Below are 27,463 nucleotides of genomic sequence, written 5' to 3'. Positions count from 1 at the left end.
ACCTTTAAACATACCTTGGACCTTGATGCAGTGTTGGCTGTTTCTGTCTTGCTTTGCAATGAGTCTGGCAATTTTTCCTGTAGTTATCCTAGGACTTCAACAGCTGGTAGCTCTACCCTACATATTTAGTCTATGTATGTTTTCTCACCTCATTAACTTCCTCCTTCCTCATCCTCACTGCCTCTTTCAGTTCCAAGGCTACAGAAGCTGTAGTTCATTAGTGATGTTCTCCTAGCTGTACAATTCTGGAAATTATTCACTGAAGAACTGTCACTGAAATAAAATAAGCTAAAATACTTATTAAAAGACAGGATTTCTGCAGTGTTCAAATGGCAGTTTTGCAAGTTCTTTATCACCTTAAAATGAAAAAACAAAAACAAAAAGAACACCACATTTGGGGATTCATAAAAATGCACACATTTTAAAGAGTGCTGTGAAAACTAAAAGAGTATAGGTGTCTAGACAATAAAACAGGGTCTTAAGCATTTTTGTTAATCTTTATATGTGACTCATATTATGTCTTTATTGATTACTGTTGTGAATCATACAGATATCCAAAAGTTCTACTGATAACTTGATTCTGAAAACAGTCTAACCAAAGGGACGCACAATTCCATGCAAGCAAATTTACTGTCATCTGTGCAACCACAGTAAAACTGCTTCTACCCCCTCAAATAACAGTGAAGATGTATCATCAAAATCCAGTGGAAATCACTTAACTTTATGGTTACGAATAATCTAATAAATACTTTTAAATACCCTGGTCCATGAGGCCACAGCTGCCTGCTCATAATGAACATAAGAAATTATCAGGAGGTGCTAGTGTCCCAAAAGCTCTGCTAAGGCTCAACAGGATCTATTCTTAGCCATGTCTCTGTAGAGTAGATGACCTTGGACACATGAATTCACCTCTCTAGGCCTCAACTCTACTCACAGAAGGATCGTGGTAGTCATCTGCCCTTGGATTATCATCTAGCATGTGCTTGGGAAAGATTTAAAGAACTATAAGATTACTTACTTGGAATAATATTTAGAAGGGTAAATCATTTTCCACAAATCATATAAGAATGATGAATTTCTGCCAAGAAATTTTGCCTACCCAAAACTGTGTCTTGAAATATGCTTCCTCATTGTTAACATCAGCTAACATTGGTTCCAAAGTGGCTTCGAACTTTGTAATGTCCACAAAACACTCCGCACTTTTCGTTCTCAAAAGCAATTAATAGCTAGTAAAGAAAAAAAAAAAAAAAAAAAAGTAAAGGTTTTATTTATTTGTTTCCTTGTTCAAGCTATTTAATATAATTCAAGACAAAGGAATTATGTCCATCATGTTGTTCATTTCTGTTGTGACCAATTGTGTCACACAATTCCACATTGTGTGGCTAACAAGTTTCATCCCCAATCATTTATTTTAAAGGATATGCAGACCCACTGGGCAGAGAGGCTGCCCTCGTAAAGAAGATAAATATGTCTGACCTATTGGCTTCTGCAGTGAATCCACAGTAATGGTATCAACATTGAGCAAGAAGAATTGGTGAGAAGGATCAGGTGGCATTGATGCCAGGATGTTTTACATATCTCTGCAGATATTAGTTGTACAGATCCCAGAAAAGCTCTTTAAATATTAAGACATTTAATAGGCAAACATATAGCTAGAACTGTAAAGGAAACTGAAACATCACCATGACATAAGGGGAGATAGGGATATTCCTGTCTTTTACATGGAACTTCAATGAAAATTTGGCACAGCATTAGGCAGTGACAAGGAGAAATCTACCAGAGATATTATCAACTGTCTTTCTCATTTTCATTAACTACTTAGTTTTCATATTGGAAAAACATGTAACTTTTTGCCTTTGTCAGTGTGGGGTATCGTTGGGGTGGGGTGGGGTGGGGCAAAGTAGTGTGAGGTGGCAGAAGGCAGCTGCCATTGCTGGTACAAGCCTCCCTGATCAATGCCAGGAACAGGATGTGTAGAAGGGGCAGTCTGATCAGCTTTCACTCTGACAAGCATTGTCAGCTAAGCAAGCTGCTGTACAGCAGCAGAGAACACAGCCTGATTTTTGCATAATGTTGTCAGAACTGCCATCCTAGTCTGCATGCCCCCATCACCCTGGGGAGATTTTAGCAGACTCAGCCAGCATTGCTGAAAAACAGTCAGGTGGCTGTGGCATTCTGTGTTCCTTCTTTAACCTTGACAGGTAAAGATGAATTTCAGTGTAAAAGACAGAACTCTTCCCAGCTGAGAGGGTGAAGCCTGTTAAATCCCCAGCTTTTCTTGGCAAGGTGATGGAGCACTGCTTGTTAAAAATTGCCAGAGACACATAAGATCTCTATAAAGGCAGAAATGCTGATGAGAGAATTGAATCAATGGAGTAAAGGGCTGACAGAGTGGGACAGGGAAAGGGAAGCAGATCAGTTCATCACTGTAATACATGACAAACAAAAAGAAATAGACATGTTCTTCACCTTGCTTCACATTCACAACACATGTTTTACTTAAAAGTAGACTCTTGTCAATATTGCTACCAATAGGCTTGTACACTGGGTCAAATACTGTTGTAATATTTAACATTTAATGAGAAGGTTAGGAGAGTAAAACAGTTGATAATCAGGTACTTAAAGATAATAAGACCCAACTAAACAGATACCATCAGCAGTTGCACAGTTCTGCTGTCCTCCATGTATGTCCTGAAGGAAGAGATGAACAACATCAATGCATACCTCTGGATACAAACAAGGAGACAAGTACCAATGCTCTGATCTTACTCTTTATACATAAAGAAGTCCAAAAGCAATTGGAAGTGGCAATCTGGCAAATAATAGAGCGCTCTTTTCCCTTCACTGCTCACATCTGATTGTCACTGCAATTGCAATTGTACCAATTAACTCAGTGATGTCGAGACACCCTATGATGAAAGTTCCAGTTTAGAACAGACAACTATAAGGACTGAAGAGAAAATTGGGAACTGTGACTTTGCATAAATAAAACTAATGTTATTTGCAAAGGGTGTATTCTTCTGTCAATAGTTAAAATTTTGTATGCTGCACTCCAAGGCATTAATAGAGAATACTCAGTTTCAACCAATTAGTCTTAAATGAAGAAATCAAGTTTCAGACTGCTCTGTATCAATAAAGGAGCACCTAATGAATGGCTATCTTATGAACTATTAGAAGTGCAAAAGTAATATGATTGTGCACATATATTGTTATAATTGATATGAAATCTAAGCAGATGTTAATTATTTATATTTATGTTATCTACATTTAAGGTAACAAATAATTATACATTAATGCTAAATAATATTATTTTCTTATAGAGAATCACCTATTTTCTGGCTGATAACAGTAAATAAAATATTTTTTCAATGATATTGAGTACAGTAATTATAATTCTTTCACTGGCCACTCAGTCTTTGTGTGCTCTGTAATCAATTACACCTAATAGCTGATCTAAAACTGGAATGGTGATGTCCTCCTTTTTAGGGGTACAAGATAAATGGATTATAAAATGAAGACTTGCACAGTTATGGTTTTTTTTTTTTTTTTTTTTTTTGTTTAAATCATTTATCAACATATCTATTTTCAGGTGTGATGCAAGTAGCTTTTTTTTTTTTTGATTTTTTAAGGCATTACACTTGCGGATTTAAGTCTTCAACTACATAAAATACCATTCATTGTTCTGTAAGCTGTAATTACATTTGTAGTAGCTTAGTTGTCTTTTCTGATTCTCAGTCCTAGGTAAATATTGAAGAAAAGGGTAATCCCAGCTCTGAAAATTTGCTTCTTCTTTGTTTTCAGTTGTGTCTAAATGCTTGGTACAAAAAAGCATATATGCTCAGTAATATATTGGCACCCATGAGCAGCACAGTTAAGATCAATGAACAACTCTCATCTGGTCAAGGTCATTCATCCACGCTTATCGAGTTACATGTATCTTAACCTTCTTTTTCTGCAGAGGTGTTCCTCAGTCTCCCTGGGTGATTTTGGGTCAAGGACAGTGCAGGTTTTAGGGTGAATATTTATCAGCAATTGAGAAGACTGTTTTACATATAACTGATACCAAACTAATGTGACAGGTGCTTAAATAAATTAATGAAGACAGAAATATTTTTTTTTGCTACAAAGTATTTTTAATTGTTTAGAAATTTCACAAAACCTTATTAACAATATTAAATATAGCTTATGCATTTTGTAACATAGCATGGTCATTTTTTTCATATAGATTTACTATATGATTTACTCTGTATGATTTATTGATGTCAATTCACTGCTTTCTGTGTGCATGTGTTTGTACATCACTTAATGCCTGCTTCTGGGGAGAAGGGAAAACTAGACAGTTAACTGTGAGCTTTTCTTGCTCTCCACAACAAAGATATATTTTACTCCCGTTCTTCTTTGATTATTATGAATGTCATCATTATACTTTTCAGAAGTGATCATGTTAAATACAGAGCAGTGCTGTGTTCTTTTCCCATTTCACAGAAAATCAGATTAACTGCAGTTAACTACAAATTTTCAGTAATAATAACACTCTCCCCTGTGTACCTTGACAGGTATTAGAATCAATAGTCAATCTCCTTCAACCACCCTTATAGTATCTGATATCAAATAAGTTAACGGGGATTAAGCTATGTCTTGCTTCCTATGGAAATCATCAGCAAAACCCTACTTGTTATCAGTTATTCAGAAGCAGACCCTGGAGTTACAACCCTCACACAGGCAATAAGGGAAAAAATGATTCCTTGTGTTATTCCCTTCTCTAGGAACCAGATCAAAACGTGGAAATTGTGGTTCAGAGTAATACAGCCAGTAATGCAAATTGCAAGTCAAGAGCATATCTAAAGGCAACTGTGTTCATCATATTGCAGCTTTGATTAACAGTAGGAAAGCCTGGGCTAAAATCCAATGAAATCTAAAGGAGAAAAAAACAAACAAACAAACAAAAAACAACATTGTATGGGATCTGAATATATTTTCTCCAAACTGCTAATTCCCTCTACAGTCTATAGAAACATATGTCTTCTCTATAGGGAAAATGTCTTGTCTCATTTCGCTGGAGTAGCCACTGTCTATTACTGCAAGCCAGGAGCAGTTAAGATTTCATTATAGCAATAATTTATTTATTTTAATGCTTTAACCTTTGGGTGCAATAAGATATTGCCTTGCAAAGTGATGAATTAAAAGACCACAGTCAGTAGCACCAGTATCTCATCTATCCACCAAGAAAGCTTGAAAATAGTAGAGTAACACACTCCAACTAGTGTTGTAGACCAGTAGTATAGCTTCTACTCTCTGATAACACTCTGTATGAGTTTTGATAAAGTACACTTAACACATAAGATGCAATTTTACCAGTGACAGTCACATCCTGCAGTGCATTGTAAGTAGGCTATGGTGCATGTTAGCCAAATTGTAAAGATGCAGTGAATAATTTGATTCTTATATTTTCCGAATGATATGCAGTAGACTTACTAATTTTTATTTTATTTTTATTTTATTATTTTTTTTAAAGCTTCTCAAGTTCAAAGCAATGTGTAGACATTAAAAAGACCACACAAATTGTATGTTTATTTTACAAAGTGGTGGACAGTACCATTTAAATATAGTGCACAAATCCAAAATACAGCTTTTATGATAACCTGTCCTGTAGCCACAGTCATACTGTATTTGCAAATACAATTCATATTTTGCAGAGTAGGAATCTAATTACTGCACCAAGTACAAGACATTAACAGATCCACTGCTGACCATCAGCCATCCTGGACAAACACTCCTAATAACCTCTTTTTAAGATTAATTTCTTCCTGTTGGAAGAAAACACCAGTAAACCTTTATAAAAATATAATAATGCTAAGACCTTTTGTAAAGTTGATGTACTCCTACACACTGCTGATGAAGCCAAATCATTAACTCATTTTTGAACATAACTCAGAAATACAGTGGGAAGATCAAGGGTAATTATTAGCCTTTTTTTAAGGATAGTTGCAGGGAAGAACTAGATTTCTTTATGACATTGCATAGCCAAAACAGTAGTTTTCCAAGTATGGAGGAGAAGGCGTATGTATTTTAGGTGGGATGTAGTTTAGTGAGAGCGTTCCAGGGAGCAGAAAGATTAGCAGGAGAAAAACACAGCAGAAAAGACAAAACTGAGCCTAGCCCTTGACCTCTGCTGGCAGCTTTTTGTCAAGATTTTGTCCTGCCTTGCAGAGGAAAAAAAAAAAAAAAAAAATCTTTACAACTGAGCAAGCTTTCTTCATCTTAAACCTACAGGGAAACTGAAGAAGCTTTTCTCATTTTTGCAAGCTGTACATAGGCCATGGGTTGAATTTTGACTCAGAAGCTGTACTTCAGAGCACACATGCAGTTTTGTGATAAATGTGCATTGAAGCTTAAGACAGCTCATATTTTGCTAACTAAGGAGGTCTCTTGTTCCTAAGCAGTACAGAGACACAACAATTGTGTAGCTTGCATCAGGCTTTTCCTTGTGATGGAAGCTTTTAATAGAAATAGTCTCATGGGGCTTTGTACTTTTGCCCTCTCCACCATCCCTTCTGCTCAGCAATGCATGGGGCACACTGGTATGTACATGTATTTCAGGGTTTCACAGCAGAGGTCCTTGCTGCCCCTGAGAGAGGTGCAATTCTTCAGCGTGAACAGCACAGCAAGGCCAGGGTTATGTGAAACACTAACAGAGCAGGACTGAACGCTAGGCTGAAGGACTCAGGTGTGAAGGACTCAAAAGGACTCTATGATCCTGGTTGCTCTGCAAATGAAACACAGACTCTCGTGAGGCATTGGGGTGCAATCCTCGTTGCATAGGCTCCCTCTGGGGCTGTGTCCCAGTGCTGACACCCAGCATTCGGAGCAATTTCACTGTCAGACTGGGGTGGGAAATTACTCTCATGTGCAGCTGCTGGCATGTATGGTGCCATCCTGGATGAGGCCTGTGGAATTGGCTGTGAATCCTCTGTATTTATGGCAAGGTGAGGCATGCCTGGAATTTGGAAGCCTGCATAGCCTTGCACACCTGGACAAGCCTGTTAAATGCAGCAGCATTACAAAGCCATCGCTGAGGGCAGAAGCTGCCATGACAGGTTTCCTCAAAGGGAAATCCCATACAAATATACCTTATAGTGTATTACAGTGCAGTGGTGTAGCTCTGTACTCCTGCTCAGAAAGATCTCACTGTGATTGCCATGGGAGGAATGAAGGGGTGACTGCTGTAGAACTAGAGTTTGTGTCTGCAAGTGCAGACAGGTGCCTGTGATCTGCAGGTGAGAGATCTCTTTTCTTTGGAAGCAGGCCATACCAATGGTCCTTGTAATTGAAGTAAACTGCATTTCAGAAAGTATCAGGAGTTTGTAAGACACGTTCTTGAAAGTTTGAACATGCTTCCTGTTGGAATAGGGTTCAAGAATTAAAATATCCCAGACTTGTAGAATAAATTGAGTGAATAAAAGTTGTCACAGACCGTGACTGTAATGCTCATCAGGTACTTTTACCACTTTTTAAGGCAAGTTGAAAGAAACTTTTGCAATAAGCGCACTCTTGCTGAGGTCTGAGATCTGTTACTTTTGGAAATCACTGGAATCTGCATTGTTTGTAACTACAGAAGCACTTTGTAGACTCTGGAATAAGCGGGGCCATATCCTACACTCATGCTATCATGAGGCAGGACCAGGAAAAAGCTGAATCCCTGTGTAATATTATACAGTTTATAGATTAAGCTTTGCTTTGTTGCAGTAATTATGGTTTTATAATACCTTGACTTTTTGCTTTCAGGATACTAATTAACCAATTCTCTGAGCACACAGGATTAAATTATTGCTGAGACTTGTGACAAAACCCTTGGCAGGGCTTTGCCAGCAGGCTGCTCAAGCAGGCTTGTGGCTTGGAGCAGCACGTGGTTGGATCCAGGACTTGCTGTCTGGGAGCCTGTGCAGGCAGGGGTGAGGATTAATCTGCACCAGACCTGCACCTAGCACAGATCACTTCCTCAGGGCTTATTGCCCAGGTCATCCTGTATCCTAATATGCTTATAGGTCTGTACAATGCACATGTAAAGGAAAAACCTTTTCATTTCTGTGTCTAGCAAAAGCATTAAGGCAATGAATGAATGTTTCATGAAAACAAGCAAAACAAAGCTACCTGTTACTGGGGGTGGCATTTAACAAACCGTAGCAGCTGTTGTGAGATAACTGCTTGACCCTTGTTTCTCTAAGCAGCCACAGCAAGCCTAAAAATTGAACACTTTCAGTACCACTGTGCTGGGGTGCTGGATGCCACCTGTCCTTCACTGGGCAGTGCTCCTCATGCCCCCTTTATTTCATGGCTCAGCCCAGCTACATGTTGCAGGCTTAGAGCAACCATAGCATTACACATCCCTGCAGCAGGGTTATAAAGTGCCATCTCCCCACACCTTCCCCTGAGAGTTTGCAGAGAGACCCACTGCATGAGCTTCCCTTTGGAGGGGGAGATCATACATCTCCTGCTGGACCCCACTTCTGCTTTGGAGAGAAAAACCCTTTCTGAGCATTTCTAGGACCTGATTTAGAAGTAAACAGCTGAAGGAAGCATTAGATCTTGTATTTGGATTTTTCATTAAAAAAATACAATTAGAGTTGGAAAAACAATGTACTTGTTTACTTTTCATTTGACCATAAAACCCATGAAAACTATTTTACACTGGTCTCTAAAACCACACACCAAAAATTTTTCTGATCTGCTTCCAGTGGAGCTCTGTTGGATGAATTCTGTTTTTACGGAATGTTTTTAGTACTTGATTTCTATTGTACTTTTGCAAATAAATATTGGAACTAAGTGATGAATTTCTCAGCCGATATAAAAATCAGCAGAGTTCTGTTGATTTGAATGGGGCTATGATGATTTATGCCCACCGGGGATTAGCCTAACCAAAGGCTTTGTAAGCTTTTAAAGTTAAAGGAACAGGCTTGTTCCATATTTAGCTTCTAGGAAGAAAAGAAGAAAAAAAAAAAAAAGGAAAAGAAGAAAAAAAAAGAAAGGGAAAGAAGAAAAAAAAATATAAGCACAGATTAATATAAACTACAGCTTTTAGTGATAAGCTACTAAATATTTGGCAGGCTTAAAGTTTAATTGTGACAATGTACTGCATCTGGAGAGGAACCCAGAATTTCACAGCCGATATACATATACATGCATACACATATTCCACAATTATTCAGTAGGTGGCAGTTAAAAGCCTAGATGAGCTGTGCAGTCGCCATTTAGACAGGAGCACCAGCGGAGGCTGGAGTCAGTCCATCTGTAACAGCGGAAAGAAAGAGCGAGGCTGCAGCTGAGCCAACAAAAGCATCAGCCCCGGCCCAGGCGCTCGAGGAGAGAGCGGGAGAGGAGTGGAGCTGCAGGAGCACAAGCCCCAGCACAGGCAGCAGGCAGCAGCCAGCACAGGACGTGAGGCAGACAACAAAGCTACGGCTCCCTTGATTAAGACGCGGACTCCTTTCTGGTGGAGAAAACCCACAGCAGAAAGGGCGAACAGTTGGTGTGATGACAGGCAGAAATTGAAGAGTTTTTGGAGCATTCTGTTCTTTCACAGGTATTTTTTTTTTTTTTCTGTTGCTTTTTTGCATTACCTTGTTCAAAAACATAGCTTTGCAAGTAAATTAGAGGTCTTTTTACCTACTCTGACCAACATTCACAGTCTTCACTCAGGAAAAAATTACACTGAAGTCAGTAGAGTTTTGCATGAGTTACGACTGAAAGATCTGATACAAGTTGTTATCGTGTGTAGGGAACATGGCATGCTATCAGCTGGGGCTGATAAGGAAGGCAGGAGCTGGTCACATGCAGCCAAATAACATTATTTTTCTGTGTGTTGGGATGCTAGTAATGGTTTCATAACATTTTTTTTTTTTCTTCATTAAAATTCAATGTGCTGAATTTTGTCCTACTTTATACTGCTGCCATTGCAGTGATTTAAAGAGAGATTTTATTTATTTGTTTGTTTTTATTTTTATCTGAAAGCTACATTTTACCCTATGTAATGAAAGAACTCAAAAATGTTGAGCTGGAATAAAATAACACCAGGTGTTTCTTTGAAACAAATACAACTTTGCAGCATTCCTCTCATAGGTAGAAAATATTTTATTTGCTTGGAATATTTTGCAATTCACAATTGAATAAACAAAAATAATTCATGAGGGGTTATTCTCAAGTGTCTGTGAGTGACATGAATTCAGAGTTAGTACGAATTCCTTGCTGTCTTTCCCATAAAATGTGGGATGTACTGCATGCTGCAGCACTCAGTCACAGCTGGGTGAGCTCAGAGTGGAGCAACAAGATTTGATGTATTTCATATTTGAAGCATTTTCCAAATCTTTTGCTTTTACGGGTGCCTGATTGTACATGGATATATATATGCCTGCTTAAAAATGCACACATTTACAGGTATGTGATGTGCGTCCAGATGCCTTTCCTTATAAATGAAGCTGTTACAACTGATTGCTGTTTTATCTTTGCCAGTGTTTACACTTATTGTACAGGGAATGTTTTGCAGATCCCACAGTTGTTAATTCTGTGTCAGATGGTTATTTTGTCTGCTTCCCCCCTCGCCTTCCCTCCCCCCCTTTACTTTTCTGACTGATGGACTTCACTCGTGTTTCAGGAGCTGCCCCCAGGGGATCCAGCTGTGGTGACTAAATGCAGTAGTGCCCATTTCTCATGGAATGGCATCTGTGCCATTGTTCAGGGACTGTGAGATGGGTACCCATCCAGGTTTCGTGCTCTCTCTTACATTGCACACAATGTTTGTGAGGCTCATGCATGAGGAGCTATCCAAACACAGAATAGGTTCAAATGCACAGCTGCTAATCAGTGGTCTCATGGAACTGAAAGTCCGGTAGAATGACTGCAATGTACGATTATTTATCTTCTTCTCTGGTAAAGCAAAGGACAAATGGGTATAAATGGGATGCGAATACACTTAGGCTAGATGTTTTCAAACCATTAGAGCAGCAAGGTACTGAAATTACTTTCTTGTTCCTCTAATAGAAAGAAAAGGTTCTGTTTGTTTTTTTTTTTCGGTTTGGTTGGAACTCAATGGGAAGGATTATGTTAAATGGTTGCCTGCAATAGCAAAGAATTGGATTTGATACTCCAGAAGGTCTCTTCCAGTGCTACATAACTATTCACTGGATGTTGCCTGCACTGAAAAATCTCTTTGCAAACGGGTCAACATCTTTGGAAACACAGTTTTCCACATGTCCCATAAGAAAGCCAAATGCAAGCATATTTTTTTTCTAGGTTGTGCTGCACTTATGTTTACACAACTGTGGCCCGACAGCAGATGCATAAGCCTTGGTGGTCATCAGGTTGGATAATATCCTCTTCTCATAGTGCAGAGCAGTTATTCAGAAAATGATTGGAGTTCAGAGGCAAGACTCCTTCCTATTTCATCCCAAAAGATCAAGATCATACTATCCTACAACAGCACTGCAGTCTGTAATATGTCTGTAATATATATATATATTAAAAAAAAAAAAAAAAAAAAAAAAAAAAGGACAAAATATAAACAGATTGTGCTTATTCTGGTTTGTTACTAGTGCTGATTTTACTTTCCTTTGAGTTTCACCAGATAACTTAACTTTTGTGCTAACCAACAGATCTGCCCATGTGAAGATCTCATCATGTGTTAAAATCAGACACCTTTTCATTGTGATGGAGTATGCCCTATTCCCCCAGGCTTAGCTTACTTTAGAAAAATTGCAATAAAAAATATTCTGGCTTAAATGTGCCCTTGCAGAATGACCCCATTCAACTCTATATTATATTATACACCCTCTTCTTCCACTTATTTTCTTTTTAACCTAATACTTTACTTCCTTTTTTTCTTTTCTTTTCTTATTTTTTTAAGAAGACTTGATTACTTTGGATTGTTCTCAATTTGCAGTGAACCACGGTAACCAAAAAATAATGAGCTACGTTTGAACTTTCCAGCTTCTAGGCAGCTTGAGTATCAGGCCATTCATATACAGAAACTGAAACATCATCTGACATGGAAGATTTAGTTCAGTGTGTATGGCTCCTTCCAAATATTTGTTTCTTTCCCCTTAATATTTTGTGCTACTAGACTTAATTGAAGAATTATCAGTCTTACCTACTAGAACAAAAATGAAATTTTATGAAACATAAATAGATATTAAAAATATTGCTTTCCCTTTCAAATTAAAAATGTTCATAGAGACGTTACAAAAAAAAAAAAAAACACAAAAAACAAACAAAAAAACCATGTTTATTCTGATTGTTATTTTTAGTTTCCACCCAAAGATTTTTTATGTCAGCAAAAGGATCCTTTCACTACACTCTTTATGTTGCAGTAAAATGAAAAGATGTAAAAAATTGTATTATCTTATTGCTGCAAAAGCAGTGATCAAAGACTAAATGCCAATGCAACTGTATGCATAAATTGAAACAGAACATACTTTTTTTTTTTCCTTTTTGAGAAAATGCCAAAAAATATTTATTATTTTATGAATTGTATGAATATGAGTATGATTATTGTATCCTTGAGATGAGTAACAAAGGAAGACAAGAAAAATGTCAAAAAGGGGGTATCAAGGTTGTGACAGACAGCCACTCACAGACACTTTTCCACTGACACTGAGTTCAGGAACACCTCTTCTCAAGCAATTTGAATTAAATGTTAGACTTTGGCATAGGAGATGAAAACAATTCTCTGATTTCTCTGTTGGCAGTGAAATACGATCTCCCTCACCCTGATTGGAGGTAATAGAATTGGTTTCAGGTAAATCAGGATAGGCGTCAATGAAGTCATAACTGTCTTTTAACTTTACTCCTTAAAATCTGTGTTTCGGAAAGCAGTCATATGAAAAGAGCAAATCCATTCCTGGCCTCCAGGTGTTTCCTACCTTTTAAGTGTTCAGTAGTTCAGCCTTAAAGTTAATGTGAAGTTAAGAATAGGAGAAGCACCCTCTTTTATTTATTTTTATATTCTTGCTTGAAAATATAGACTAACAGCTTTTATCTGTTCTGAAATTGTTAGTAATTTACATAATGAAATTTTGGCTACCACTAATAGCTAAAATATTGCTGCAAACCCTCTATTTATTTATTTATTTATTTATTTTTTAAAAAAAGAGAAATTACTTTTCTCTTCAGAATAGACAAAATTTCAGTAAGAAAATTAATCATTTTTGTGAAAGTTCTGAGATGCAGATTTGCAAATTAATTGTTAAAGAAAAATTCAGCAGAAAAAAATAAATATTTTTCCCCTAAATAGCAAATATTTTCTTGTGAAAATTTAGAAATACATATCAGAGATCTGTCATTCCTGTATCACACCACAGAGTTATACTTTATTTGCTGTTTTTTGACCTTTTTGATTTGCATCAATTTCTGGTGGAAGCACAGGCTTCTTCCAAGTGCCTGGAAGCTTATTTACAATGGAACTACATTGCTTAATCACTCACTAGAGACCATCCTGGGTCCTGAATCCAACTGCATTAACCAATTCACAAGTTCTTGCCTAACAAGCAATTGCAAAGTGTATTAAATTGTGTGGTAGTGTTTTTGGAGGACTAGCCGTGCACGACACAGACAGCAAGACAGATAATGATATTCTCAGTTAGACCTAATCCACATTGTTTTGAATTGGGTATTATTTGGGCTGTGTAAGAATACCAGAAGTATCTCAGTGGTCAAGATAGCAATCGCTATGTGTATGGCAAAGAAAGGCAACAATGGGATCTATATTCATTTGAACAAGTCAGCAAGCCTTGATTCTTGATGATTCTCCTTCTATACAAGACAAATATTATCAAATTTACTCTAAAGAATTGAGGACTATGGAGCAAAGGCAAAAGGGCCACTGGTTTTGTACAGTTTTCTCTACTGAACAGAAACCGGTTTTCCATGGACACGTGCATTCTTCTGTGTAAATGCATACATTTATATGCAACTGTCTTGTTGTCTATGCTGGGATTTTTATCATGAATCTCACAATACATGGAATTATAAATTTGAAAGCAGTACCAGTTAAGTCAATGAAGTATCTAACATGTCTAAAGTAAAGCTGAATTTAAACAGTAACTGAGTCAACAAATTCTCTCTCTCTCTCTTTTTTTTTTTTTTTTTTTTTTTTTTTTTAAGATTACCCAGTCCACTTACTGGAAAGTGACAACCAGTAGGATACAAGTCCACCCTGGGTAAACTTGGCATTTGATATCATTTCTGTTTGTGAAAGTGGGAAAGATTTTTCATGTGGTAAGTAGGTTCAAATATGGTAAATCTGTTTTTATGGTACCAATTCATTAGTATATATACATTACTAAAGGGCTTCTTCTGAAAGGTCTTGGACCACAACAGACAAAAAAAGTATACTCTTGACTCCAAAGCTCAATGTTGGGTGAGGCCTAGCATCTTCAGCATTTTGTGCAAATAAACCCACAGCAGAAAAGGAAATCAACAGACACTTCCACATAATTTCTTTTTCTGTCTTCAGTCCTGCCTTCTTCAACATGAAACAATACTTCTAAAACTTCAGTTTTAGACATCAATGCTCTATATTGGCCATACAGAAAACGTATCTAATTCTCTCCTCTTTCTCTTTCCAGTTCTTTCTTGCCTAGTGAAACTACTGCAACAGTTTCAGCTGGACACATATTAGTCAAAAGAGCTTGTGAAGATTTTCTTACAACTATAGGTTTTGATTCTTTGTTTTAGCAAGGGAAAAAAAATCTAGATCCATTTGATATAATTTATAGGGTCTATAATATAGGGGATATAGGCTATAATATAGGGGATATAATTTATAGGGGCTCAAACAGTTTTGAAAAGGCATTGTTTTGGGAAATAAGAAGTTCAACATGGGCATGATAAAAACATGACAATTTGCTAGAGGAGAACATGACATATCTGACCACAGAACAGTAAATAGGATTCTACCTCCTTTAAATGCACATTTGTCATTAAACAGGTGTTCTTAAGACAATATGCCACTTCTGGAAATACAGGAAAAAACTGACAAATTATTCTGAAAGCCTGTTATCTTTTCTACTACTCTACATACTCTATGTTAAGGCAGCAGTATATATAGAATCTACTAAAGCTCTCAAGAGAACCTCCCTGAAAGAAGTATACATTTACAATGAATAGGGAACGTGAATAGAGGTCAGAGGCAGGCTTTTTCCAGTGCTGCCCAGGGACAAGGTGCAGTGGGCACAAACTGAAATGCAAGAGGTTCCCTCTGAACATCAGGAAGCACTTATTTACTGTGCAGGTGGCAGTGCACTGGCACAGGTTGCCCAGAGTCTGTGGACTCTCTCTCCTTGGAGATCTTCAAAAGACACCTGGACATGAACCTAGGCAGCCTGCCCTAGGTATCCCTGCTTAGGAAGAGGCACTGGACCAGACGACCTCCAGAGGTCCCCAACCATCCCAGCCATCCTCTGTGATTCTGTGTGAATTCTAGTTACTAGCTTAATAACTAGACTGTAAATGCACACACATTTGCAGTGTAATGGACAATCTGGCCCCAAACGCAAAGAACAATTTAGCTAACATTGAAATACTTATATATATATATATATATATATATATATATATATATATATATATATATATTTCATTTCTTTCATTTCTCTTTTTTAGATACTTGAAAGCACATGCTATGATCACTTAGTCCAAACTCCTCCAGAGCACCCACTTTGTTTGATTCCTTTCTGATTGTACAGAGCAATTTTATTTTGCTGCTCTTTCAGTCCTTTCAGTCCCATCCAGTATTGTACAGACTGAGACACTGTTTTCATTTCAATTAGTAAATTTTTAACAATAAATTTTCTATTTTCTATTATCATGTCTTCATGATAAAATGTTTATGTTTTCATTATCAAATTTTCTATTATATATAAAATTTCTAAATTTTCTATTCAAATTCAAAAAAATCAATTATGGTAGAGAGTTCATCTCTAAAACTGTATGCTTTCATTCAAACAAACTGAATTTGTAGATTGAATTTGTGCTTCCTATGAGTATGTTGAATAAGAAGAATGTCTGATTAAGCCTCTTACTTTCAGAAGTAATATCAAGCAAATACTATAACAAAGCCAGTGTGTCAGAGAAAAAACATAGGTTTATGACATGCAACCTTGTTTATTATTTTCAAAGAGGACATTATTTTGTCTGCAGCTCTGTCTGGTCTCCTTCCTTCTGGCTGACGGTACAAACTACTAAATTGTCACTGCTTTTCTTTCAAACTATACTTGAGAACATCTGGATGTCACTGTCTGCCTGTTACAACACCCAATATTTTTATTGATTTTGAAAATAAATTAGGAATTCCAAAAGCCCCGTTCAGTGAGATCTTTTTGTGGGTCACACTCAGTAATTTCTCCACAGATCTTAGATTATTAAGCTGCTTTCAGTGACCAGAAGTTGAATTCTCTTTGCTCACTATGACTTGTTTTTACCCGCAAATTTTCACATCAAGTGTAACTGCTACATCTACTGAACTGCCAAAATTACTGATCTTCTTAATGTTCCTTTCACTGTCAAGAGCTCTTATACTACGTGAATGTTGTATATGCAGACTTTAGAAATGATGTTCAATTGGATCCTGGGACCTACAGGCCACATGAGCAGAATCCATTTCCTCTTCATGATGCCAACACTATACATAACATTTATGCAGCTTTCTTTTGGTAAATCAGTACATTAGCTCTTGGCCACTCAGTGCTGGGAATCTTGAAGCACATCATTCTTCACTGTTTTTGAAGCTGGCTTTTATTTTGAAGCATTATTTTTCACCATCATGCAGAGCTGATTGAGATCAATGTTTATTTTCATCAGGAGTCAGTGAACTGCATAAACTTTGGTCTTGGAGGGACTCCTGTCATGATATTTTAGGCTAATTAGCAACCAAAACAAACCAAAACAAACAAAAAACTATTACTGTGAAACAACAACAAAACTGGTGCTGGAGACCCAGGAAGCAACTAATTTAAGTCATTAGTCATCATCAGCAGCAAAACTACCTTTCCTAGGAATTAGTTGCTCTTCCAAGAGTTATCATTAGGTGGAACAGCTGTAGGCAAAAATTACTTTTTTTGGACTAAAGCAAGTCACTTTGCTCAAATTGCACTAGAGACAAGAAACCCCAGAGAAATCTTTGGTCAGTTGGATTAAAGGTTTCTGGCACTGCATAAATACCTTAAGCAAAATGTAGTCAATTGCTATCTGACATTTTTGCATTTCAATTTCAATTTGTATGGAAGAAGCTATGGTCCAAAATGCCCACCTGTAATTTTGTCTTGTGAAGGTATCTAAAAAGTTGCAAAAAGTATGGATAAGTAACATTTAACCTGTATTTATTTATTTAATCTAATATTCACCAACCTCCAGATAGTAGCTGTTAACAGAGACTGTATCAGAGACTGAAATTCAAATGCAAGGAATTCATCAATGTATAAATATACTGAAATTTTGACATGGTAAAGCCAACTCAGGAAGCATTTTTGCTCTGAATGCATCAAATGATTTTAATTACCCTTATTAGTACCGTTAATCCATGCATGGACAGATTATGTAGATGTGACTTGGCCAGCTGTCCTCCGATTTTACATAAATATCATGTTAAAAGATGAGATGTTTTCAACAGATATTTATCTGTGACCAAGGCTTTTCTCAAATATCACTGACACAGGCATTAACAGTATGAAAATATTATTCTCTGCTAACAAAGATAGCAAGAACAACACCTGCATAAAAGCTAGAGCTGACATAAATTAAGTGTTACAACATTCCTGCAGAGAAGAAATCACAGTTTACATTAGCTGATCATCAAGAAGCAGGCTTTCAGAGAACATTTTGTTCAGCATAAGAATAAAAAAGTGCTTTCCACACACGTTAGAACCTTATGTTTGAAGCTGCTTTGTCTTCAAACATGTCATAATTTCTATTGAGAAGAAAAGAACAAAGCAAAGCAAGCAAAGAAAAGGAAGGGAAAGAATAAAAGAGTCTAGTTGTAATAGATGGAAATACCAGAAGTAGAAAAATCCCCATTCTTTATGTCTATATTTATGTCTATGTTCATTGGCAAATATATTGAAAGTATTCCCACAGAAATGCCTTTTTACAGACAAGTAAAAATTGTGTGGAAACCCTCTGTATATAGTGCGTAAGTTTTTTCCATCTTCAACATGATGAAACAGCCACCATCCTTGCAACCACACTGAAGTTTATCTTATTCCTGCATTTTCTATTATTCTTCACCTTGCACCACGTATCTTTGTATAGTAATGTCATGACTAGATAGTCAGATGGTTTGCTATTTTATATCAATGTAAGATTTTAAACTAAATGTATTGCTCATACTTAACTGGATTTTCTTCTGAACAATGAGAATGCAAACAAAGACATGTCCTTAGGCTTAATAAATTATTTATTTGATTAATTAATAATCAGTGACTACCATGAGATGATTTAACGTTAGGAAAAAGAGGTTTTAAAAATTAATACATAGTGTCTAACAATAGCTGTATTGCATATCAGACAGACTTCTCAGGAGGATGCAATAAAAGCTCAAGAACTGGATCACCTAAGACAAAATTAAAGCCTCTGACTCCAGGTAATAAATGTAGTATCAGTTCTTGTTTGCTTGTGTTCGTTTGTTTTCATAAAATGAATGCCAGCCTAAAACATACCATCTAGCCTAACAATTTCATAGAAATTTGCAACATGTGACATTTCATGGAATTCTGACAATGCAACATGGTTAAAATCTTTTACAACAAAACCAAAACTGTGGCTGGAGAATGAACACTTTTTTTCTTACCTGCTTACAAAGGAGAAAGGTTTTACTAGCACCATAAACCTACACAATATTCTAATCTACAATATTCTCTACTCTAAACCCAAATATTTGATGTGTAGGAATTTAGCCCTCCTATTTATTATTTTTTTTTCTGTGAAAGGGAATTAAGATATTATTAATGGCTCAAATACAAACATAACAGGCATATCATAAATATAATGGATAGACAAGTGAGATTAAACAAAAACAACAAAAACTATTTAGAGGCAGAAGATAACTATGAAGATACAGTGACTAAATACAGGATTGGCAGCACTGATTCAGTAGATGATAGCATACCCACATATAATTAGTCACCCAAAGAATATTAAGAGTTTAAATTATTGAGTGCATAATCTGTAATGCGAGGTACCTTCAAACATTTAAATGCACATTTTTGATATTTTTTATCTAATTAGCTGGTCAGTTTTATATCCAAAAGACTCAGTCCCTAAACTGTATCTTACTCTCATAAAGATTTGGTTCTTTTACCTGGCATGTCAGAAACAGCTAGTAAAAGAATGCATTCCAGTGCAGCTAGTAAAGGTCTATAGCTCAGCCTGAACTGGAGGCAGACCTTGTCCCATTCAACAGCCCACTGAGATAAGCAGCTGAGTCTTCGTGCTAGCAGAATAACTGAAGACAACAGAGCTAAGTCAGCAAAGGTACATGGAGATGCAGTAACTTTCTGAACTCTGCAAATGACCAATTAAAACAGGAAAGGTATGAATACATGTGATGAAAAGTGTTTTGTCTTCTTAAGTGAGGATAGTTTCATTAAACCTGACTCTTTAGTGGATGCTACATTTGATTATGAAATTTGTACACATAGCAAAAGCAGCGAGTCTATTAGACACAAACTCATGGATAAGTCAGTCGTTTAGTGTAAAAAACAACTGCTGCTTTGTATATGCAAAATATGAAATGGTCAGGTTTGCGAAGTATGGATAAAGGAAGAAGATATTGTGCATCTGAAAATTGAAACTTTTTTCAACTTCATTTTTTTAATACCCACATTGGTGAAAAAGAATTGGTGAAACAATGTGGACTTTACTTTGTCTTGTTGTGTGTTTTAATCAATGTACTTCAAGATGAAAAAAAGTCAATACCCTAATAGGGCAGTATAAAACACATTAATAAATGCACTACCAGGTGCAAGTGCACTGCAGTCACACAGGATGAATTTCACTGCAGGAGAATCTCTGACCAGAGATACACAAGAGATACAACTACATAGTCATAATTATCCATGGAAGCCTTTCTGCTGTGCTATTAAAAGGCCTTCTATGCTGTTTGCTCCAAGCTCCTGAACAGCACAAAAAAATATTAATCTTTATTTGTTATGTTGGTATAAATGATGGACTTTAGGATTAACAGACCTGTATGTGGGACAGACTAACTCTTTGCAATGGCCCAGGTTGAGGGCTGCCCAAAAGGTGGGGAGCGGCTCTGCAGCAAAACGCCCTGGGACCATAGTAGGCAGCAGGCTAAGCATGGGCCATCAGTGTCTATTGTCTAATATGAACTTTTCTTCTGCAATTTAGACCTTTTAATCCCTTTAATTCTGTTTCATCTGTCTGTCTGTCTATCTATCTATCTAATTTTCTGCACTACAGGTACACACTCTCCCTCTTTGCAACAACTTATTATGTATTTGAATACTGTTACCATGTCATTTCAGGTTCCCTTAGAAGCTTTTCAAATGCTTAATACTTTATGCCATAAATGTCACATTTCAATTTGTTCTAACTTTTGGGCAATCGTATGTGCCAGCTTTCTTGGAGATTTCTGAGTATACTTAAAGCAAGCAGTTTAATACAAAAGGAATACACAAGGCAGCTTTTTAATTTTAATTTTAATTTTTACTCACAATGCTTCACTGTTTTTTACAGTCAAATGCTTTTTTTTTTTCTTCTTCTTTTTTTTTTTTTTCTTTTTTTTTCCTCCTCATTATCCTATTGTTTCTAGGCTACGTATTATCTGATTGTGCAACACTTAAGCTGCTTCAGAGGTGAAGTAGCCATGCTTTTCTCTCTTGCCTTCTTGCTCATAGAAATTAACTTGTAATTCTCATGGTAGCTTATTCTCTGCAGACACCTACAACTCTAAGCTCTACAACTTTTCTCAGTTTGCCTTTTTGCAACTGTCTTATGCATAGGTTTATTCCCAGTGGAATAGGTTCCTGCTAGCTTCCTCATCTCTTATTTCTTGCTACCTACTTTGATTTTGTTTGTTTTCTCAACAGCATGAGCTGTTTGCACAATTTTCTTGTTCCTCAGAGGGTTTTCCTCTTATATAAACATTTACACCGGAGTTTTCTGTGACTATTCAATTCCTTGAATTCTACTGGCAGAGAGAAACAATTTTGCTTCAGTGCCTCAGGATAAACACCCTTATTTATCAGTCTTTCCTTCCTATATTTAAACAGGTCTCCGAGAGTGACAGTGACTGCAGCATAGAGAGATGGAAGGGGGTGAAGCTGCCTTCTGCCTGAAGCTAGGCTGGGTAGGCAGAGCTGTGACAGCTCTGCGTTATGCCTCAGGATCAGCATCCCCAGTTGCACTGGTTATTCCGCCTACAGTGTGGCAGATGAGGAAATACAATTCCTTCATCCAACACATTATGTAAAGACAGATGTTTTCAGCTTACTCAGACATAAGAATTAGGAAAGACTAGGGATGCCCTGGACATGAAGGATAACAAAATCAGGGTATGCTTGAACAGCAAAATGAAAACATTAGTGCAGCATGGGCAGGCACAATTTTGATCTAACTGGCACAGGCAGCAATAGCATTGAAGACGGAGAAATACAGAATTCAGTGTCGGCTGGAAACTGGGGAAAGGCCATTGGGGCTCTACTCATATTCGTACCTCTACAACATTACTGCTATTCTCCCCATGCTGCACAGATAAATGGTAACCTAAAATTCTGCTCCACAACACAACCTCTCTTTCAGCTGTAGTGAAGAAATAGCTTGAAGGCTTTCCTGACTCAGTAAGGAAGCCCTGTGGGTTGTTCTGGATCAGCTGCTACCTAGGCAACATTGCAACAGGCAACTTCAACCACCACTGGGGCACTTGGACAAGAGACTGGTATTTCACTTACAATATTCCCTCTTAAATCATCCCAATTTCCTCAGAACAAATAAGTGTGTACCACATTTTGCAGTTTGTCCCATGTATTTATATTACACTTTATCTTTCTTTGGCCTGAAAAACAAGTATATCCTAGACTCTCTTCACCTCCTAGGGTTCAGTTGTTTAGTGTTCATTTACTTAAATCTCACTAAACAAAAATGAGACTTGTACATGCTGTGTACCTAATGAGCTGCTACTGATAGGAGGACCAATTCATCTTCATTTTTATTTCAATGTATTCAAAAACAACCATAGCTTTCAATCCTGTGAGAGCTTCTGTGAGAGCTCTACCATTTTTATTATTTAATAATGATGACAATATTTGTGGTCACAATGTTTACAGATACTTTTTGTCAAATGTCACTAACTTCAGAGATCAGAGTGACAGCTAACATATGAATTTGCCAAGCCTGGCAATATGGACCACTTAAAAATGTTGTGAAGATGCCTGCACAACCTTTTGGATAAGTATAGCATATCTCCAATCAAATATCATCTGCTGTGAAATAAACATTAGAATGAAAAGTCAAACTGAACATAAACTATCTAGGTTTATCAAGTTGTACTCTTTGTCATGAAATGAAAGTGGAAAAATGTACAAAACTGGGCTACACACTCTCTAAGAGTTAGAAACAAAGTGAATCTGGTGCTATTGCTGAATAATCTTCAAATATTTTTAACATGCCATGAATGCATGTTGTCTAGTGGCACTGCAGATAAATTCCCTAACTATAAAGAGATAAGATATTTAGAGTAATTGACTGTTGTACATGTGTCTTCCACAGTTTTAATGATGATTTGAAGACACTTTGTTTAGAGACAAAGGAGTAGCTCAGTTTATATAATTTATCAGGCCCTGGCCTTGCCAAAATATCAGTTCCTGGATGTAGCTTTTTTATTCTAGTGATGTTAGTCCAGTAAGAATAATACGTAGAATCACAATGTTCATTTCAAATAAGTCATGAAGTGATGAAGATGATCTTTTGTTACCATTCCAGGCTGGCCTGCAAGTCCTAAAGCTACTACTGAAATAAATAATTCTATGACCCACTGCAAGTCTTCTTAACTATTGCAGATTATGTCATCACTTCCACCACATTCATTTCTCTTCTGGGAAAAGATAAGTATAACCCCTGAATTTACCTGCATTAATGTCATTGTTGTTCTTCTTCTTTTTATTTTCTTTCCTAGATTTTTCTCTCTAGCTGAGCAACAGGCACACCAAGAAACATGCCAGAGCAAAGCAATGATTACAGGGTTGTTGTGTTTGGGGCAGGAGGAGTTGGCAAAAGTTCTCTGGTCTTGAGATTTGTGAAAGGTACTTTCAGAGAGAGCTACATCCCTACCATAGAAGACACCTATCGGCAGGTGATCAGCTGTGATAAAAGTATATGCACTTTGCAGATAACTGACACTACTGGAAGCCATCAATTTCCAGCCATGCAACGTCTTTCTATTTCTAAGGGACACGCTTTCATTTTGGTTTACTCTATCACCAGCAGACAGTCTTTGGAGGAACTCAAACCAATCTATGAACAAATATGTCAGATTAAGGGAGATGTAGAAAGCATTCCCATAATGCTGGTGGGGAACAAAAATGACGAGAATCAAAATCGAGAAGTGGACAGCAGCGAAGGAGAAGCCATGGCCAAGAAGTGGAAGTGTGCCTTCATGGAGACCTCTGCCAAGCTGAACCACAATGTGAAGGAGTTATTCCAAGAGCTGTTAAACCTGGAGAAACGCAGGACTGTGAGTTTACAAATTGATGGCAAAAAAAGTAAGCAACAGAAAAGGAAAGAGAAGCTGAAAGGCAAATGCGTGGTCATGTGATATTGCACTGCCAGGAGTAATGCTGTCTCACCTGCCTGATATTACCTACAGACAGCAAACAACTATACAAGACCTTATTGATTGGTATCTGTTTTGAAAGAAATATTTGTTATTTGAAAAAAATGAGTTATTGTGGTTACTATAAAAAAGTCAAAAATTGTGTGTTCTAGATATCAGAGAAAAAAAAGATCAGAAACTGGAAAAAAAAAAAAAAAAAAAGATTGGCTAGGATACCTAATTTAATAATTTACACAAGAAAATTCATGTTTAGCATACTGTGGAAGATTTGGGAAGTCAGCATCATAACATCATTTATATTTGCACGTAACTGCACTGGAAGGCAATGTATAATGCTAAAAGAAAAAACAATGTCAACAAAGAAGCCTAGGACATACAACTGCATGTTGGATGAAGTTATCTTACTCTTTTAAGAGTGCTGTGGACAAATGGTTCTGTGCAATTTTCAGTACTGACTGCTGGGGCAGTGTGCGTAAAGTAATCTCAGATCTGTCAAATAAACTAATTCTCACTAAAGGGAAGTATGGAGCTAGCACAGTTAGAAGGAATGGAGATTTTCTCTACCACCCCCAGCATGAGATGTCTTTCTTGTATGGCACAAAGTTTGAACTGGAAGATGAGGAAAAGCCAGAGATGGAGATCATCTTTTCTGCACCTATCACTCCAGGAATGACGTGTACTTTTGACCCCATGATATTTCAGAAGAACAGATGTTTGCCATTGGAGAATGTCAGATCATAAAAACTGTGTGTACGTACAAACAGTGTACTTTCCACGGAGGACTGGCTGCGGAGTTCCGTACAAAACCTCTATGGAAAAGATTCAGTTTAAGAACTGCTGATGGATGAATGAACAGATAGTGTGATCTGCAAACGGACTGGAAGTTTGTTGAACTTGTTGATGCTGTTGGAGAGAGGTCAGTGTAGTACAGAAAGGTTTCATTCAAATTACCATGTTAGTTGAGTAAAACTTCTTTCCATCACTGTATTCCAGTTAAAATGGTTTTGCATTCATACATTGCTAGGTTTATTGCCTTTATAATGCCTAAAGGGTTTTATATTCACTGTTTAAACACACAATTTGAACTGCTGTGACTATTTATATAGCCAAATCCTACATCTCTTGTTAGGACCCACAAGAGTCTCTAACAGAAGACTTGCTGGGTAAGTACTACAGGATTTGGCATATTAAGAGTTACAATCAGTACTGTGTTACAGAGCAATACAAGGCTCAGAATAGAAATAATAATAATAATAATAAAAAAAAACTGGTTTGAACCACTCTGTCAGGGGAAACTGTTATTCTCAAAATCTTCTAAAGGGGATAAATGCTAAAAATGTGAGCTTTTCTGGATTTCTCTTAAAACTTTTTTTTTTTTTTTTTAAATATATGAATGAATAAAGTATGTATCCGACTCATAACAAAGATCATCAAAGATAAAAGAAGCACATACTTTTTTTTTTTTTTTAAAGACACATCAAAATTGTATAAGCTACAGTTTGCACATTAAGAACTGCTTTGAAATAATAAAACCAACATCATATTTTAGGGAAACTTTTACATCAAAACCATACTATGAGAAAATGCCATCAAGTATTATTATTAGTAGTATGCATGCTGTTGCATTATAAATGTCTTCTAATAGATGTTCAAATGCAGTATTAAGAATTGTTACCTTGTTGCTCTTAAAGCTATTGCTTGTTTACCTTCTACCTTTCCAAACAAAAGTGCAGATATTTCATAGGTCATGTGATAGTATATGTCTTCGAGCAAAATCTGCTGTTAGCACTATCGAGAAAGGAGCACAATTTATATCATTCACTCAGAAGAAGTCCTGGCAGCATTAACATCAAGTGTCAAACTCCTACTGATTTTAAAGAAGAAAAAGTTTTGGTGTTTATGATGCTAGAAAACTGGAGAGAGCAGGAAAAAAAGCTAAGACTCTTCCTTAGCAATAATTTCCTGACTCTTAAGCATTGTTTTTTCTCCATAAATCTCAAAACGCTTTACACAAAGGATAGCATCATTACCTTAACTTTGCAGGTGGTGAAACTGAGGCACAAAGAGAGAAAGCAACTGCACAAGGGTACCCATCAGGTTAGTGACAGACCAAGGTAGAAAAACAGATCTCCCCGGTCCCCATCCAGTGCTCTGTCTGCCTTTGGTCAGACTGACTCTTCAGACTCTTACATACTTCCTAAAACATATAAAGAAGCCTGGTATAGTTTACACAGCTAAGTGCATCTTTTCTTTCTCAGTGTGTCAATAAGTCAAACCGTATTTCCAGATCAGGGATGCAAAACATTCAAAAGCACTATGTTTAGTATGACTTTTCTACATTTTTATACATTTACTCTGTTTGTAAGCAAATGGTTCAAGATACTTATCTTTACAGCACTGGATTCCACTAACAGAACTGCAAAATCCAAAGCAGGACTACACTTGGGGAACAATGAGTCATATACTGAGGTCAGCAGGACAGGGATGTCCCACTGATGCTAACAGGCTGGTGCCAAAAGGTCATTAGGCATAGTGCACTTCTAGGAGACCAGCATGGAATTACAATAGAAACCAAAACAAAGAAGGCCATATAGAGAAATCATCCTTTTAGAATTATTATTTTAGCTGAAAGAATTATTTGCATGGTGAAGAATCTTGTGGTAATACAGAGTAGGGGATCAGAATTAGACCAAAAAGGTTATGATGGCAAGGACATTATGGGCTGAAATTTGGCCCCTGGCTTTTGTTGAATGTGCCTCATAGAAAGAAAAGAGTAATTATGTGTCAAAGCTGGAAATTAAACAAGTAGCTGCCAAATGTTAGTCTTAAGAACCATTTCCTTTAATTCCCAGTTCATTCCTCTCCTGCTACATAATGAGCCATGAATTATTTCATGGACTTGCATGTATCAAAGCAAGGCCGGTACAGAAGCAATATTACTCATGGACCACAGATTCAAAACAGAACATATTTTATACCCTTGCATTGTCATTCTGGTTTATACTACTAGTTTATGCATATCTTACATATATGTCAGCTGTTTTAAAACATTTGTTTTGCTATTACTTATCCTTTTAATACAGGAAAAAATACAAAGAAAATACACAGCTTTATTACATTTTGTGTTTTCTTTGGGGATGTGATATTAGTCTAATAAACTCTTTAAAGTGTATGGAAAAAATATGACATATTTAACATATAAAATCTACAGTGAACTTTAGCACTCAAACATATAGAGAAAACGACTCTTTACAACGCATGACTTTTGTATGTATATCGTATGTATTAAGTTATATAGATATCACAAAAAATGTGTCATTGCGATTTCGTTAGCAAATATTTTATTCAAAAATTGGATATTAAGTCATTTGTGCCTATAAGTTTCTATGTTTCCTGTGGTGTTCCAAACATACAAAATAAAGTTTTAAATGGAGACTTGTTTTGGCAAAAAGCCTTGTTGGTGCCTGCATTGTGTTTATTTCCTAAATATATTAAGCATATCATTTTTAATAGTGGAGAAGGCGATTCCCTAGATCAAAACAGATTCAGACGTGAGGCAGTGTCCTAAAATCTGTGACTATACAAACAGATTTCTGCAAAGACCTCAGAGGGGTGAAAGAGTTTGTT

At 36.8% G+C, this 27,463-nt stretch overlaps 1 protein-coding gene across 1 annotated transcript; it reads left to right on the top strand.

The window, feature by feature from the left end:
- Positions 1-9,051: 9,051 nt before the first annotated feature.
- DIRAS2 (DIRAS family GTPase 2) lies at positions 9,052-25,390 on the top strand. Its single transcript, XM_082784304.1, has 3 exons — positions 9,052-9,580; positions 14,152-14,265; positions 23,180-25,390. The coding sequence occupies exon 3, from the start codon at positions 23,219-23,221 to the stop codon at positions 23,816-23,818; it is 600 nt and encodes a 199-aa protein (XP_082640430.1). The 5' UTR covers positions 9,052-9,580; positions 14,152-14,265; positions 23,180-23,218; the 3' UTR covers positions 23,819-25,390.
- The last annotated feature ends 2,073 nt before the right edge of the window (positions 25,391-27,463 follow it).

This window comes from Aythya marila, assembly GCF_965140915.1.
Source record: "Aythya marila genome assembly, chromosome: Z".
Lineage (NCBI taxonomy): Eukaryota > Metazoa > Chordata > Aves > Anseriformes > Anatidae > Aythya > Aythya marila.
The sequence above is the reverse complement of the archived record's forward strand: the minus strand, read 5'-3'. Positions and strand labels throughout refer to the sequence as shown.

What these genes read in the sequence shown, in the direction of transcription:
- DIRAS2 (XM_082784304.1), top strand. Translation starts at nt 23,219, where the DNA reads ATGCCAGAGCAAAGCAATGATTACAGGGTTGTTGTGTTTGGGGCAGGA.